Source organism: Vulpes lagopus, chromosome 21, assembly GCF_018345385.1.
Source record: "Vulpes lagopus strain Blue_001 chromosome 21, ASM1834538v1, whole genome shotgun sequence".
Lineage (NCBI taxonomy): Eukaryota > Metazoa > Chordata > Mammalia > Carnivora > Canidae > Vulpes > Vulpes lagopus.
In genome coordinates, this window is record NC_054844.1 from 43064372 (window position 1) to 43081185 (window position 16814).

The following is a 16814-nucleotide window of genomic DNA, read 5'->3' on the forward strand; positions in this document are numbered from 1 at the left end:
ATCCCCATCACCCGGGTCACAGCCCTTTGGAGATGCTTGAAATGCCCCCTAATCCTCTAATCCTCTTCCCTCCTCGTTTCCATCAGTTCTATCCATGAGGCATCTACTGTGGCCGACGGTCTTACCCCGCCACGCTGGCTGCTTCTTCTTTTTTTTTTTCCTTTTCCAGGTCACAATTAAGCCAGTAATAATAATAGTAACATTTATGGGGCGTTTACTGAGTCCTGGGACCACTGCGAGCTCTACACCCACGATCTCATTTAATTGTATGACAACACCATGGTGTCGTTTCTGCTTTACATAAAGATGAGGAAAGTAAGGAGCAGAGTGATTAAAATTAAGTACCCCAAACCACGCAGCTCCTCGTGGTAGGCTGGGATTCCATCCTATTCTTTCTGATGTCCCCGTGCCCTGCTGCTCTGGTGGAGAGAGGCCTGGTTGACGTTGGGCGGCTAAGAGAGTAGTTATAAAGGGGGAGAAGGGTCTCCTGCCCATGTGCATTATGTATTCTCTGTCCCACCTGAAGATTAGGAGCTTGGAGGTCCAATTTTGGACTAACTGTGATGTTTCACTGTCCCCTTTCCTGTAGTCTTGACTTTAGGTCCCAGAAGGCTGGGCAGGGAAATTGGGGCTCGGGGAGGTCAGGGATGTCACAGGAAGCCACGGGCAATGGTGGGAGGCTGAGGTGGGTTGGGGTGGGTCTTGGTACTTGACGGCAGGACAGGGGGATTCCCATTCCACCCTGGGGGAAGTGTCCCAAGAGGTGGGCTCAGGAGATGGCGTCAGAGGGGATGGTGACACCAGGAAACCAGACTGGAGAGCATCCCCCACCGCTCCCAGGCCAGAGCAAGGTGCAGTGGCACGTTGGGTCCCCAGGAGCCTGGGGCCAGAGCTGGGGATCAGAGAGTAGGATGGTTGGCTGGATCTGTTGTGGGTGGAAGGCTCCTGTTCCCAGAGAACACCAGTTCTTTTTTTTTTTTTTTAATTTTTATTTATTTATGATAGTCACAGAGAGAGAGAGAGGCAGAGACACAGGCAGAGGGAGAAGCAGGCTCCATGCACCGGGAGCCCGACGTGGGATTCGATCCCGGGTCTCCAGGATTGCGCCCTGGGCCAAAGGCAGGCGCCAAACCGCTGAGCCACCCAGGGATCCCCAAGAACACCAGTTCTAACCACCAACCTCCCCCCCAAATGTGAGATAAGACGCGGACTCTACCAAGACCTAGACAGCTCAGTGACGCTTTATTGAAGCAATTTCAGGAAAGGGGCACACACGGGGAGCAGGCAGGTCAGGAGGGTCTGGGATGACCGGAGCGGGGTGACTTTGTTTTCTGACTTGTATCTCTACTGTCTTCATGTCCACAGCGGGCAGCCAGTCCCTGCTTGCCTTTGGGATGCATGCACGAGGGCATGGCAGGTGTTTGGAGGACTCACAGCTCCTCAAGTAGGGAGACCACACCATGAAGGCCAGCCTCAAAGAGATCTCTTTGCCTATGTCTTCTTCCCTCTCCCACGGCTCCTCTACTTCTGCTTCCTCCACAGACCGAGCAAGCATCCTCTGAGGGGGAGGAAAGACGCCGGAGGACGCTCAGCCTCTCTTCTGAGTCTGCCCTCTTAGGTGTCCCCTGTGGGGCAGGGGGTTTGGTGGACTGCCCTCAAGAGTGTCATTTCCAGCCAGGCCAGGGGCACAGGCAAATCCACACTGTAGACGTTTCAGAGACAGGTCAGGAGAGAGGGAGCGGGAGATATATCGCCAGACTGATGAGTGGGAGGGGAAGAAAGGAGAGCAGTAAAGGAGCAGAGAGGAGGGGTGGAGAGAGAGGAGACGCACAGGGTGGTGGGGGAGGGGGAGACGAGGAGGGAGGGGGGAAAGAGCAAGGTAAGGAGGACAGAGAACTTTCCAGAAAAGGGACATGGCTACCAGAGGGAGGAAAACGACTCCTGAGCCTGGAGGGTTATTCTGTGGGAGGAGCGTCCCAGGGCCGCGCGGACACAGCCTAGCTGGGCTCCTCTTCCTGGCGCGTCTGCTGCCCGGCCGCCTCCCCACGCCTGGCACGAGCCTGCCTCCCCCCGCTCGGCAGCAGGGCGGTTCTGCACGCGGTGGGAAGTCTAACGTTGGCTTAAGTGAGGCAGATTTGGAAGGAATTTGGCTGTGAGCTATCACGGAAGGCAGCCCCGGGACGTGGAGAACCCTTGGGTTCTTGGTAAAATCCTTCTGTTCTAGTATGAACAATCGAGTTGGTCATATTTTGAAGGAGGTTGGTTTCTTATTCCAATAAGATGGTGGGAGTTGTCAGGGGAAGTGGGTGGGGGCCTGGCAGGGGACAAGAAGGAAGGAAGTGAGGGTCCAGTAGGCCCGTTGGGTTGGCAGCGTTCCCTGGTCTGAGAGGGCCTGCGGGGAAGGGTCCCCTCTGTGATGAGAGAGCACACACGGCGGGGCTCTGGCCTACATAGACTACACTCAACTGCCTTGGGAGCACCAAGGTCAATTCTAAGCACCTGCCCTCCCCCGTAAAGGACTGTGGCTGCTGTGGATCTGGCTCCCCTGGGGAGGAGAAGACCCTCCTGCACCCCTGCACTGGAAGCTGCTGATGGACAAAGTCCTAGCCTGGGTCTTGGCGGAAGAAGTTGAGTCGGCATTAGTTGGAGCGGATGTCTGGGGACCCTGGAGGGCTCTGGGATAAGGAGCAAGAGAGGTACCTCTGTGGGGACCCATCTGGAGGCAGAGGGATGGACAAGGTGACCTTAGAACTCACGGGCCACTCCCCACGCCTCCTGCTGTTGATTTTGCATGTGGGGCATCAGCAAAGCGGCATGTCTTAGGGCTGGGAACGAGGGGGTGGGGGTCTGGAGGGGGCAGCCGAGGCTGGTGCGGCCCTTTAGCTCCTGTAGCTCTTCTTGGTGGACGACGTCTTGGAGATGATGCGCACGCTGGAGCTGCTGCCGCTCATGTTGCGGCCACTGGTGGAACTGAAGCCACCGCCTGAGCTGTAGCCCAGGCTGCTGCTGTAGCCACCGCCGGTCATGCACAGGCTGCCGCCACCGGAGCTGTAGCCCGTACCCCCACTGGAGGAGACCACGGCTGTGGAGAGAAGGCACAGGGCACGCTGGCAGGCCCTCCAGGTCCCCAAGACTCCCGTTCCCTGGCTCTGGGCCCAGGAGGGCTCCCTCCCACTTGGCTTCCCAGAGGAAAAATGGAGATGCAAAGACATCAAGTGGCATGCCCAGGGCCACACCTGCCATGTCCATTCCTCATCTACTTAGACTCTCAGATTGGACGGAGTGTGAGGCCTGGTGTCCTGAGCAGGACATGTCGGAAGGCTCCCTTACTGGAGAGGCCCCAAGGCCATCCAGGTAAACCTTCCGCCATTGGAATCACCTCTGATGCATCACCCAAAGGCAATGGCTAATAGTGCTTGCCCAGACAGGTTAGTGAGGGGGAGCTCAGTACCCTGGGACGCATCAGCCTCCGCCTGTCAAACATTTGAAGACGCCTCTTTGACTTTCCCCCTCTGTCCAGCTCTCCAGGTGAAGCATTCCTGTTCCTTTGTATCAACTGGTTTCAAGCTCTCCCCCTTCCTCGGTTTCTGGCCTCCCTCACGTGGTCTGAGCCACATGGGGCCCAAGGAGACCCTACTTCTCTTGCCTAGACTCCGTGCTCCCTGAGCACGTTCCCTCACCCTGCTGGGTCATTCCGAGAGATGCTTCTCCCCACCTCTCCCCTCCGTGAGCTGAGGCCGAGCCAGGTCGGTCACTGCTCTACTCGTTCCAGTAATTTGCTTTAATTCTAGATACGGCCCTTTTCATTTAACCAGTTTACTGGCCTCTTGTTAGTTGTGTGAGTTGGAATCCTGCCAGAACTAGCTAAGGAATCATGGCCAGGCTGCGGACCCCTCACTCCTGGAGTCGTCCTGTCCTGTAACTGGGGGCCCTCTGGGGTCGGGGTGAACTCCTTCCCGTGGACTAGTGACTCCACCGGGACTGGCGCTGGGGGTGGGATCTCATCACAAGTCTCTTGAGCCCACAGAATGGAAAGCCCCAAGGAGATAGGGTCTCCCCAGAGCCTTTGGGAGGGTCCTCATGACACTCCCCCCACATCTATCAGCATCGCCTTGTTACGATGCCATCGCTTCTCTTTTGACTCCCACTTCTCTATTATCCCGAGACATTTACTCACAGATGTTCACGGGTCCGACGCCTTCCCCGGTTAGTCTGGTGAAGGGAGGGTGGGGGAGAGAAAGAGATAATTCATTTGCTGAGAAGTGGAAGGGCCCTGGGCTCAATGTATTTGTCGCTATCAGCGCACAGAGCTTACTGCATGCCAGGCCCCACGCTTAGCAAGCCTTCGTCCGTCTAGCTGATATGAATCTTCCCGGGGACTCTAGAACAGAGCCCGAGTCAAAGTACATAGAGAAATGGGAAGAGCGATGCGTGTTTACTACCTAGGCAGGGATGGTCAGACTGTAGGCATCTCTGGGCAGACGGGGGGCCCCCGAGGCCCTTCCCCAGTGTGGCCGGGTGGCTGGGCAGGAATAGGCCCTGCTGTGGCCTTCCAGGTAGTCGCGGGCCACCCCTGCCTGACACCGTCACCCTGACCCTCTGTCCCGGGGCCCAACAACAACTATGGGAGAAGCTGGGACTGCAGGATGCCTCTGGGAGAGCAGCTGCATTTTAACGCTGTCGCCACCCTTGGAATTTCTATCTGGGGCCTGACACTGTGGGCCTCTTGGGTCTGTGGCATTGGTGCTCCAGTGGCATCTGTTTGAGCCATGGTGGGGGGACATGGTACTTGAGCAGCCGCGGTCGGGGAAGGCCCCCCACCTGCACTCCTCGCCCTCCAGCAGCTTGCGGTACGTGGCGATCTCGATGTCCAGGGCCAGCTTGACGTTCATGAGCTCCTGGTACTCGCGCAGCTGCCGGGCCATGTCCTGCTTGGCCTTCTGCAGGGCGTCCTCCAGCTCGGCCAGCTTGTGCTTGGCGTCCTTGAGGGCCAGCTCCCCGCGCTGCTCGGCGTCGGCGATGGCGGACTGCATCGTGGCGCACTGCCGGGGGCACACGGGAGTTTGTGAGATCGCCCGCAGAGGATGCAGGAAGATGTGCATTTTGGGGTAAAAATATGGGGGCGTTTCCTGAAGTGGATTTCATGCAAAGGAGGTTGGAGCTTCATCATCTTTAAAAATAAGATCAATCTCTGTCCTCCTTGGATAATTTGAGACTTAGCCATAACAGAGGAAATGATTTGGGGGGGGGGGTCCTTTCCGATGCCACGCTTCTCTGGACAGTTTTGCCTCGTATGCACAGAGGACAGACCCTCCTCTAGAGGAGCAGCCGCTGGGCAGATCTCGGAAAGAAAGTCGGGACCTCCTCTGTGGGGCGGGTGGCCCCACAGTCACATTGCTGCAAGGTCACTCCTCTGGGGAGGCTTCTCTCTGGACGGGCCGAGTTGGGCCCGGGGGGCAGGGGCATGGATGGGACGTCTGCTGGGAGCTCAGCCCTACCTGCTTCTTCAGGTTATCGATCTCAGAGCGCAGCCTCTGCATCACGCGGTTGAGCTCGGAGATCTCCATCTTCGTGGTGCGGAGGTCATCCCCGTGCCGGCCGGCAGACCGCTGCAGCTCCTCGTACTGGGGACGGCGGGCCCGAGGCAGGGGTGGTCAGGCCAGAGGCGAGGTGGCCGTGGCCTCCCGGGGCCCGAGAGGCTTCCAGCATGCTGCCTGGAAGTGCCTCCCTTGGACCCCACTGCTCCTTTCCATCAAATTCCATCTGCCCCTCACTCTCCATGCCTGCAGGCTCCACCCCGCAGCTGGGCCCTTCCTGTGTCTGGTCTTCGTCCTCCCTGCCACCCGCCATCAGGGATCTCATCCCCATGAGCTCAGCAGTCTGAGTCTTAAGCCGCTTCCTGCTTGGGGCTCTCCAGCTCAGAGTGTTTGCTGGAACACCTGGAAAAATCTCTTTGTGGCCCCTGTTCGGTGCCTGCTCCCAGGCCCTCGGCCGCTGCCAGCCGCACGTCTCTTCTCTGGACGCAGGAGGCTGAGCCTTGCTCTCGCTCCTGCCTTCCCTCCCTCACTGCTGCTGCCACTGGAGGCTGGCGCTGCCTGGCTGTCCCTTGCCGGCCTCGACAGGGCACCGGAGGTGGGTCCACTCCCCCCTCCCTCCCTGCAGAGGACCGACTGCTTCCTGCCTTCGTCTGGTTGCTCTCCCGGGCCCTGAGGGTGCTGCTGAGGGACGCTCCCAATAGAGGGCAAACCCTAGGCTGAGCTCCTATCCCTTTGACCCCATCAGACTGGGGCACCTGAGAGGACAAAGTTTTCACCTAATTTGCTTTTGAAATCCCAGTTCTCGAAGACTGTTTCGTGCACCTGACCTTGACGTCTCACCTTGGTCTGGTACCAGGACTCGGCCTCGGCCCGGCTGCGGTTGGCGATGTCCTCGTACTGCGCCTTGACCTCAGAGATGATGCTGTCCAGGTCCAGCTTGCGGTTGTTGTCCATGGACAGGACCACGGAGGTTTCTGAGATCTGAGCCTGCAGCTGAGCCAGCTCCTGTGACAGGGCCCAAACGGAAGAGCTGAAGGAGCGTGAGTGTGAGTGTGTGTTGGGAGACAGTGGCCCTGGGATCGAGGACCTCACTTGCATTGCTGGGGTGCAGCATCTAGTATGGGCCAGAAGGGCCGGGAAGGACACATTAGGGAGGTCGCTGAGTTTACGGGGCTTCATTGTCACCTCATCTGCACACAGGGAGGGGAGCTCTAGCTGGCGCTCTCCAGAAGTCACCCCCACTTTCAAGGGAGCACACCTTGCTGGGACCTGTCAGTGCCGGGATGTCTCATGTTCTGAGAAAACAGCCTTTCACACCAAATAAAGAAATCCTCTTGTGACAGAAAACTGAGTCAGAAGGAGCCAGAAAGCTCTGCTGCGTCTCAGTCCCGTTTCCTGTCTTGGCTCCTCCCTGCTCCTTGGGGATGGGAAATGGAAATAAGCTCCAGAGGGCAGAAAGGTCAAAGCACTGGAGCCTGGGATCTGCCAAGGGGGTTAGAGCACTTCTCCGTCTCGCGGGGGCTGGTCCTACAGAGCTTCATACGCTTTCTGCGAGGATTAAATCAATCCATGTCTACATAACACGGTTTTTGAAACGGTAAACCGTAATGAATTTGTTAATGATCACTTTCTAGAATCATCTAAGGTGGCGCTTCCCAGAATGGGATCCTGAGACCGGCAGCGGCAGCCGCTGCAGCACCTGGGAACTTGCTTGAGATGCAACATTTTGGTTCCTACCCCAGACTCACTGAATCAGAACCGGCGTTTTAACAAACTGTCTGGAAGATTCTGACGCACTTTAAAATTTGAGGATCACCAAAGCACAAATCTTGGTAAAAATATTCCTTTCCTTTGTTTATCGATAATTGGGTCATGCACCTCCTACTTCCATAAATTATTATTGTGAGTTGTTTTGAAATACATTTTTCCTGGGGATCCCTGGGTGGCTCAGCGGTTGAGGGTCTGCCTCTGGCTCAGGTCATGATCCCGGGGTCCTGGGATCAAGTCCTGCATCAGGCTCCCCGCATGGAGCCCACTTCTCCCTCTGCCTGGGTCTCTGCCTCTCTATCTCTCTGTGACTCTCATGAATAAATAAATAAAATCTTAAAAAATACATTTTTCCCAAATAGTTTCCCTGGTAGCTGACCTCACTGGGTGGGCGTCTCAGCCCACAGGCTTGCAGTTGTCAGCGTTGTAGTAAACAAGCAAAGAAAAATGATGCCTTTTTTGCCCTATGCGGGTGGCAGGGCGGTCACTGAACCTGTCCGAAGACATGGGGCTCGTGTTCCTGCTCCCAGATCATGACCAACTTCTGTTGGGCCACCAAACAAATGCAACACATGGGCATGTCACCTGTCCTTACCAGGCCTACCTGGAGGTGCACAATGCACCCTGCACCCCTGCCTTGACTGCGCTGACCCCCTCTCTACCACTCTACCTCACTCGCTCTCCTCGGACCACCTTGGCCTCCTCCCGGCATTCCTGGATCCTCAGTTCTGCGGTTCCTCTTCAGCTATCGCCCACCTCCTGCCTGCCACTGTTCCTTATTTCTCTTCATCAGCCCTACTCTGCCTGAAATGGGGTAGTTTCCATCCTCTCTGTGCTGCCTGTCTCCTCCGCCGTAATAGAAGCTTCCAAGAGCCTAAGGGCTTTGCTGTGTCTGCTCAGCACTGCCCCTGCAGCCCTGAGGACGGTGTCTGGTGTCTTCAGGAGAACCGGGCAGTTGTGCCGGGTGCTTCTAGAACTAACTGCCACTTGGTTTGTGAAATTGCATCATTCTGCAGCCTCTCTAGGAAGAGGAGCTGGTAAGTTTGAGCTGCGCTGGGTGAGCCAGGTTGTCCAGCCATTTCTTTGGAAATCACACGCGATTCAAACCCAAGCAGTCTTTTTTCTGACCAACAGCACATGCTTGGACTGAGTGGTCAAGGTTGAATTCCTTGCCTGAGCCCCTAGCGGCCCTAGGGAGCCTCATTTTGTTCCTTTGTAGGCAAAACGGCATCGGCTCCATGAATTCCAACCTACAGACCAGGTGGGGAGCAGAGAGGAGACCGAGGAAGGTGCCCAGCCCAGGCCCCAGCCTCAGACCCTTCTGAGGGGGAGCCCCTGGCACTGCTTACCGCGTCATAGAAAGCTCTCAGGAAGTTGATTTCATCCATCAAGGCATCCACCTTGGCCTCCAGCTCCACCTTGTTCATGTAGGCGGCGTCCACGTCCTGGGCACAGAACATGCTGTTACTCTGAGTCCCATCCATTGTGAGGCAGCCAGCGCCTCTGGCTGAGAGTGAGGCTAGAGAGCATCAACTCGGAGGGACAAGGGCGTTTCTTTGTTCCAGGTTATGGAGTGGAACTTGCAGGAGGGCCCAGGCTGTGTGGGGACCAGGCTCTCAGGGAATGCTCACCTGCTCACCTGCTCACCAGCTGGTGCCAGATGGACAGATCTCTTAGGTCACCTGCATGTGGTGAGGTCAACCCCATCCTGGGCCCTTAGGCCTCCACTGCTCCTAGGCTCTCCCAGCCTCTCCCCAGGCCCTCCTCCTCGCACTGTCAGTCCCTTCCTGTGCTTCACACACCGCTGCTCCGTTCCCCCTCCCTTAATTGGTGCTTCCTCCCTCTGCCTGCCCTTGTGGAGCAGAAGGTCCACCACTCCGTGGAGCTGATCCCTGCCCTGCCCCTGTCCTCCTGAGCCTACCGTCATGTCCTGGAGCCTGAGCTCAGCACAGGGCCCATTTTACTTGTTTCTCCCCAAAGGGACTCCACATAGGGTGGGGCTGCTGTCACGATATACAGCTGGGACTCCTGAGTCCTGGATTCTGACTCACTTCTGATTATCTGGGTAACCTCGGGCAACTTACTTAACCTGCCTGAGCCCAAGCGTTCTCACTTCTGAAGTAAAACCTGCTTCAAAGATCAGCTGCATGAATCAAAAGTTGCAAGGCCACTGGCTTCAGTGGCGTCACTCCCAGAAGGGGCTCCTCCAGCCTGGGAGCCCCGAGGGAGCAGCCCTGTCCCCTCACCTTCTTGAGCACCACAAACTCATTCTCCGCCACTGTGCGCCTGTTGATTTCTTCTTCGTACCTGTGGGAAGGTTCAAGAAGTGAGTTGTCAGGGTGATCATTTTTTTTTTTAATAAAGATTTTATTTATTTATTCATGAGAGACACACAGAGAGGCAGAGACACAGGCAGAGGGAGAAGCAGGCTCCATGCATGGAGCCCAATGTGGGACTTGATCCCAGGACCCCGTGATCATGACCGGAGCCAAAGGCAGATGCTCAGCTACTGAGCCACCCAGGCATCCCAAGGTGATCATTTTGTAATATATAAAAATATGGAATCACGATGTTGTGCACCTGAAACTAATATAATATTGTACGCCAATTATAAGTCAATTAAAAAAAAAGTGGATCGGCGTTAGGAGCAGGGTTCTAGGAGTGAGGTCAAACACCGGGGGCCGTAGGTGGGTAGGTGGTGTGGGTCCCCAGAACAGACCCGGGAAGTGCGCTACTGGAGCAGCTCTCCCATTACACATTTGCCCCCCAGCCCAATTCAATCGCACAACCACGTCTGTCCAAATAAAACTCAACCGCCCCCCCCAAAAAAACAAAAAACCTCCAACCCCAAACAACAGTAAAGCAGAACCAACCCTCTTTCCTTCTGGGGTTGTGTTTCTCAGGGCTCTGCTCCATAGAGCACTGACATCCCATAAATGGACCAGCAGGCTTCTATTTTTGCCCCCTGGTGTTGCCCCAAGCGACCCCAGGTCACCTGGGGCATGTGGAGTTGCCCCCTTGCTCACTGAGCTCTGGGAAGGAAGCTTCCCTTCTGCTCTAGGTGACCCATGTGCTCCCCAGCTCTCCTAAGCACCAGTGAATCCTACCCTCTTGGCAGCTCTGGGCAGCTGGGCTTTGTCTCTTGTACCGTCCAGCCGAGTGACCTGGGGCAGCCACTTAACCTCTCAGAAGCTCTTCCTCATCTATGAATGGCTTGCCATTAGTTTTTTTATTTTTTTTATTTTTTATTTTTTTAAATATTTATTTATTTATTTATTTATTTATTTATTTATTTATGATAAACAGAGAGAGAGAGAGAGAGAGGCAGAGACACCGGAGGAGGGAGAAGCAGGCTCCATGCCAGGAGCTCGATGTGGGACTCGATCCCGGGACTCCAGGATCACGCCCCGGGCCAAAGGCAGGCGCTAAACCGCTGCGCCACCCAGGGATCCCCGCCATTAGTTTTTTTTAAAAACCACCCAGGACTATCCCACATCAAGTATATGCAGGATCCCCCTGCCTTTATGTTGCTTCCACTGTCCAGTAGGAGCTGAGAAAAGCCCTTTCCCGCCATTGCGTCTTCGGTACTACGCCTTCTCCCAAGTTCTCTGGGAGAACTGGCTGGTTCCCTTACTGCCTCCTCCCGCTGCCTTTTAACTGAATCTGAACAACTTTTCCTCACTTAACTCCATTCAACCGTCCTCGTCGTCTGTGTTTTCTAGCTCACAGTCCCTCCCCCTGCATGGGCCTCTTAGGGGCCTGTCACGGGAACATCGCTGCCCGTTAGGGGAATGCGCTCTTCAACTGTGCCCTCCCCTGTGCCCTCTTACGTCTCCACCTTGAGTTTTAGTCTCTTCCTCCAGGAAGCCTTCTTGGACTGAAACACTGTTACTCCATGTTACAAATTATCCATCTTTTCTGCTTTTCTTGCCCATGTCTGCATCACCACATACCTAATCATCCATTTAATAAAAAATAGCTAATACTTATTCACAACTTACTATGTGTCAGGCGTTGGGCACCCTACCAAGTATTTCACATACAAGTTTCAGTAAAATATCCCCAACCCCAATGAGGAGGGCCCTGTTAATATGCCCTTTAACAGACAGAAGAACTGGGGTTCAAAGAGTCTGAGGTCAAATCCACTGACTCTTGGGGACGCCCGGGTGGCTCAGTGGTTGAGCCTCTGCTTTTGGCTCAGGTCGTGACCCAGGGGTCCCGGGATCGAGTCCCACATCAGGCTCCCTGCATGGGTCCTGCTTCTCCCTCTGCCTGTGTCTCGGCCTCTCTCTGTGTGTCTCTCATGAATAAATAAATAAAATCTTAAAAAAAAATAAATCTGCTGACTGTAGATTCTATAGCGCTGCCCAACAGAAGTTTCTGTAATGATGGAAATACTCTAGAGCTGCATCCACTCTGGAGCCCATCAGCCAGCCCCATGTGGCAACTGAGCACTTGAAATGTAGTGCAACTGAGGGGGGAGGAGCTGAAATTTAAGTTTTATTTAATTTTAATTAATTTAAATGTAAATAGCCATGGTTGAGTATTGGCCAACCCTTTAAACTCAACTCAGTCCTGAATTCTCACTACATTATACAAACTCTAACTGAAACTGTTTATCAAGTCACTTATTTTGTTTGGACCAAGAGCATTAGAAATAAGTTAAAACTGGGGATCCCTGGGTGGCTCAGCGGTTTAGCGCCTGCCTTTGGCCCAGGGCGCGATCCTGGAGTCCCGGGATCGAGTTCTGCGTCGGGCTCCCGGCAGGGAGCCTGCTTCTCCCTCCTCCTGAGTCTCTGCCTCTCTCTCTCTATGTCTATCATAAATAAATAAACCTTAAAAAAATAAGTTAAAACAATAAATATAAGAAGCTGCTTGAATCTATAGGCACGAGCATGCCATCGGGTGTGGGGTGCTGTGTGTGTGTGTGTGTGTATGTGTGTGTGTGTGTGTGGTTCCAGGGGGAAGGCAGCAAGTCCATCCCCTTTTGCTTTGTTCCTGGCCCCAGCCAGGGCTGAGGTGAGTGCATGCACCCTGTGTAAGTTAGCAATGGGAGCAGGTTAAACAAATGTGAGAGCAAGAGTCTCTGGGTCTCATCCTTTAACCCGTGAGTTGCCACCCGTACCATGTTGGCTTAGTCAGTGGCTGTCTCCGAGCCTTACTGTCCCCATCTGCAGAGTTTACAACGAGGTGGTGCAAACCCCAGTCTCTGTGCCCGTGCCAGTCCTCATCACTCCAGCCCTACCCCTCCCCAAAGCCTCAACATTCTTGCTCCCAGACTCCCAGTTCTTTCTCTGATTCCTCCTGGCTGCCCCGAGTGTGCATCACATGCCCCCCCTGGACTGGCACTTGTGGAGAGCGGGGCCTCCCCAGGACCCTCAGGCCGGGCCCTCCCAGGACCTGGCTGAGTGTCCACTCACTTGTTCTTGAAGTCCTCCACCACGTCCTGCATGTTCTTCAGCTCCGACTCTAGCCGAGTCCGCTCACCGCCGAGGCATTCCAGCTGCCTCCTCAGGTTGCTGATGTAGGCTTCAAACATGGGCTCGATGTTGGCCCTGGTGGTTTTATGCTCCTGCAGGAGGCTCCATTTGGTCTCCAGCACCTTGTTCTGCTGCTCCAGGAACCGCACCTGCCCCGGCCGGAGGGGAGAGACTGTGAGCGCTGCCCTTGCGGCCTCCCGGAGGGCTCTGGGATACGCCACCCGCCCCCCCACCCCAGGACAGGGCAGGGAGGTCCTGCAGGAGCCTGGAGTCCAGGTGGCAGGCTCCTCCTCCTCCTCGTCCTGGAAGGAGCCTGGAACGTAGAGGGCCACCCAAATGCTGGTGCAATGGGCCCGGGAGGTGGGCAACCGGGTTGGTGTGGAGGTGGGAGAAGGAAGGAGGACCAGGACCAGAGGGGCTGCAAGCCGTGTTCATACACCAGGCCACGCTGATGTGCGCTAGCTGAAGAAGAGAACGCTCCACCATCGCCTTCCTGGGTGGGATTTTGATTCCCATGAAGTGGGCAGGAGGTCCTGGCAGAAGATCTAATCTGTCTATTTTCTTTCCTACGTGATTTCTCTAGATCTAGAATCTGAACTCAGTTGCCCGTATAGTCCGGGAACACTGAAACGGCTCACTCTAAAGTCACGCTGAGGGGACCTGGGCACAATCCCAGCCGCGCCGTTGGCCAGCTGCGTGGCCTGGGCAAGCCCCCTCTGCTCTCAGATCCCTTGTGGTCTTGTGCTACGGCTCTGGTTTTCTTGAGTCGCACTCGTCTGGCGGCTCCCCCGCCTGGGAACAGCCTTGGGAATGCGCGAAACATTTCTCCCTACGCAACTTGTTCCTTTGGGAGTCCCTAGAAGGGCACACAGCCTCAGAACGAAGGAACAAAGAGATGGCCATGTGCCTACAACGGGGCTCGAACACTCGCCCCCCCCGCCCCTCCCACCTTCCTCCTCTTGTTAGAGGAAGGAGGGCAATCTGGGCCCCAAGTTCCTCCCTACCACATCCCCTTCCCCCCGCATCCCCTCCAGGTGAACCAAGCAAACGAGGGCCCGCACGGTCCCCTCAGAGCCAGTCTCCTGGAAATCTCCCATCTGTTGGTGCAAACACCAGGCCACGTGGGGTCACATGGGTGATCAGATCAAAGAACCACTAGTTCAATTGGTGTGATTTGCATGTTTGGAGACCTGGGACCCTATGATGAGGCATTTCATAGCCTGTTACACCTGCATGGTCACCTTAGAGTCTGTCTGTCCGACCCACCCGAAGCCCAAGAAGTTAGGGGATGTTCTCCTAGCACCAGAGTCTGGGTTGGAAGCGTCTAGCACTCTTCTTTCCAGGTCCCACGCATGGAACCTGAACAAACTAGAGCCTGGAACCGGTTCTTCTCAGACAAAGCAACCGGCTCAGCTACGAACGGGGGGGTGGAATAAAATAGGGTTGCTGCTTTCCCCGGAACTGGGGAAATCCCTAGGAGTCCCGGCCACCCCGCAGGGCACACTCAGGGCTGATATCACAGCTTAACTCCCACCAGGGAAAAAGTGGGGAAGCCGGCCCCTCGCCAACCACTCAGCTTCCCAGACGTACCCAGTTCACCAGGGAGGTCTCTGCAGGAGGACCTGCCCCCTCTTAGCTGTGCAGGAAAAAGGGACCCCAGCCCGCTTCTCATAACCTTTCATTCCTCCATCCTTTTGCTTTCAAAATGATCCGCTTTGCTGTCTAACTTTAAGCCCAGGACACCTCCCTTGTCCATCAAAAGAGCAGGGTCCTTGCAGTAGGTCTGACGGCTCCGGAGGGTGGAGATGAACTTTTCCTGCTTCCACCTCCACAAGGTGGGAAACCACTCCCTCCTTCGCTGGGTCACAGGCTTCCCAGCCCCCAGGGCCGCAGTCCGGGCCAAGTCACAGTGAACCTCAGAGAAGCACAGAAAGCGGAGCTACTCCGGGCACCGGCTGCTTTCCCGGTGGGGACCCCCCTTGCCTCTCACCTTGTCGATGAAGGAGGCAAACTTGTTGTTGAGGGTCTTGATCTGCTCCTTTTCCTCCTTTCGCACCCGCTGGAGGGAGGGATCAATCTCCAGGTGGAGGGGGGTCAGGAGGCTTTGGTTGACAGTGACCTCCTGGATGCCGGCGGAGCCAGACATCATCCCACCTCCAAATCCATACCCTCCGAAGGCTCCCCCGGCCCTGTAGCCCATGCCTCCGAGACCCAGCCCGTAGCCGGCACCCCCGCTGGCCCGGCTGCAGCGGTAGCTGCCGCTCATGGAGATTCTCTTGCTTCCCCCGAAGCTGTGGAGGCTCCTGGTGCCGAAGCCACCCCCAAAGCTGCCCCCGAAGCTCTTCCCGCCCTGGGACACAGAGACGGAGCTAAAGCTGGGCCGGCAGCCCGGGAGGAGGCTGGCCGAGGAAGCACTGAAGTTCCGGGTGCTTCCTGACTTGATGGTGACAGAAGATCGTTGGGTCATGGTGGGAGCTGGTGCCAGAGCGTCGTCAGAGGAGCGAACGTGTCACAGGGATGAGGAGCCTTCCAGGTCTAGCTGTCCCAGACTCTCCCTGACTTTTATCCTTTTCAGGAACTGGGCTTGGCCAGAGAAGATCAAAGACCACTCTGTTGAGTTCACCTCAATGGCATGTCTGGCCAGCACCCATCCTCCTGCCCCCTAATCATCATGGGGAACACCCTACCCAGGGCAGGACCAGGCCTGGGGATTCGGGCCCAGGGCAGGCCTGGATCCTGAGCCCCCCGCCCACCCAGGTTCACAGGCGCACGCTGCAGCCACTCCCACTGTTTCTCCGCTGCTCCTGTCCTCCGATTCCCAGGTCCTGGACTCTGAGCCCAAGCACTGGATTATGCCCTTCCTGTCACAGGGAAAAGAAAACAACAACAACACACCTCATTTACTGAGGACTCAGTCTGGGCCTTATGTCATATTCAATTCTCATAATGACTTTCTGAGGGCGGAGGGCAAGAGTAATAGCTGCCAACGTTTATTGAGCAGCTACTATGGGTAGCTGCTTTACACCCGTCTTCTCGTTTGGTCTTCACAGAGCACCATGGGGAGGCTATCCTATCATGATTTATTCTTGTTTTGTTGAGGCGTCGCGTTCTTGTGAAACTTGGCCGAGGTCACACAGCGTGTGCGTGCTGGGCTCATGTTAGGGCACAATGGTCTGACCGCAGGATCTTTGCACCTGACACCGGTGGGGGATTGGTGGCTTATCTCAGGGCGGTAGACTCAGGATTTCTCTCCAAACCCCTGTCCCCTCTACTCCTCTCATCCCTGGGGACCGGGGACATTTAGCGATTACCCTCAGCGTCACGTCCCTTCCTGCTATCCCTCCCGGCCCTTCCTGAGCTTAGCCCCTGGTTCTACACTCATTTTCTCCCGGTTCCTGGCTTCTCTCCTTCTGCCATTTGGCTTCCTGCGCAGCATCTCGGTTGGTTGTGGTTCAGATTTCCGGTTCCGAGCTCCCTCCAGTTCTGAGCATGCTCCTGAGCCCTGAGCCCACTTCTAAGACCCCATGAGCGGCGCCCCCCCCCCCTCCCCAGGGTGATGCCAGGCCCAGGCCTTAACGGGAGGGGTTCAGGAGACTGTAAACTTAGGAATGTGGGAGCTTCCTGGATGTCTCACTGCTGCCTGCAATTATGGGTCTTAGTGGCTCCTCTGCTTGGGCGAAAGCATTGCCCCCAGGGCTGACTTTTAACTCCTCTCCTGGCCTGTTATTTCTCTGCTCAGGTCTGCAAGTTTGAAGCTGTCAGGGAACAATCAGCCCCTTTGCTGGAGGAGGGCTGGGCCGCCCACCCTACGTCAGTGTCCTCAGGAGGCAGTCTGGTTTGGGGAGGGGACGGCATTGCTCTGAATGACACACACAGTAGGAAGGACGGAGCTGCCCAGGGGCTGGGGCCTCTCCAAGAAGGCATCCCAGCAAGAGGCAGGAGGAAGAGGGTAGAGACGCCAGGATGGAGTCTGGCTGGTGGTCCTCCCCAGCCCCCTTCATCTCTCCCATCTCCCCAGCCCAGCATCCTC

At 56.0% G+C, this 16814-nt stretch overlaps 1 protein-coding gene across 1 annotated transcript; it reads right to left on the bottom strand.

Annotated features, from left to right (window-relative positions):
- Window positions 1-1238: 1238 nt before the first annotated feature.
- LOC121480385 (keratin, type II cytoskeletal 5-like) lies at window positions 1239-15251 on the bottom strand. Its single transcript, XM_041736897.1, has 9 exons — window positions 14775-15251; window positions 12725-12933; window positions 9551-9611; window positions 8654-8749; window positions 6378-6542; window positions 5499-5624; window positions 4822-5042; window positions 4178-4212; window positions 1239-3082 (listed from the first exon to the last, which is right to left on the bottom strand). The coding sequence occupies exons 1-9, from the start codon at window positions 15249-15251 to the stop codon at window positions 2880-2882; spliced, it is 1593 nt and encodes a 530-aa protein (XP_041592831.1). The 3' UTR covers window positions 1239-2879.
- Between the last annotated feature and the right edge of the window lie 1563 nt (window positions 15252-16814).

Bases quoted from the DNA above. Each gene is read 5' to 3' on its own strand.
- LOC121480385 (XM_041736897.1), bottom strand. From the start codon at position 15,251: ATGACCCAACGATCTTCTGTCACCATCAAGTCAGGAAGCACCCGGAAC. The intron at 8,750-9,550 runs GTGAGGGGACAG...TTCTGTGCCCAG, and splicing joins AGTTTGTGGTGCTCAAGAAG to GACGTGGACGCCGCCTACAT. The intron at 4,213-4,821 runs GTGGGGGGCCTT...TCCCTTCACCAG, and splicing joins CTGGAGGGCGAGGAGTGCAG to ACTAACCGGGGAAGGCGTCG.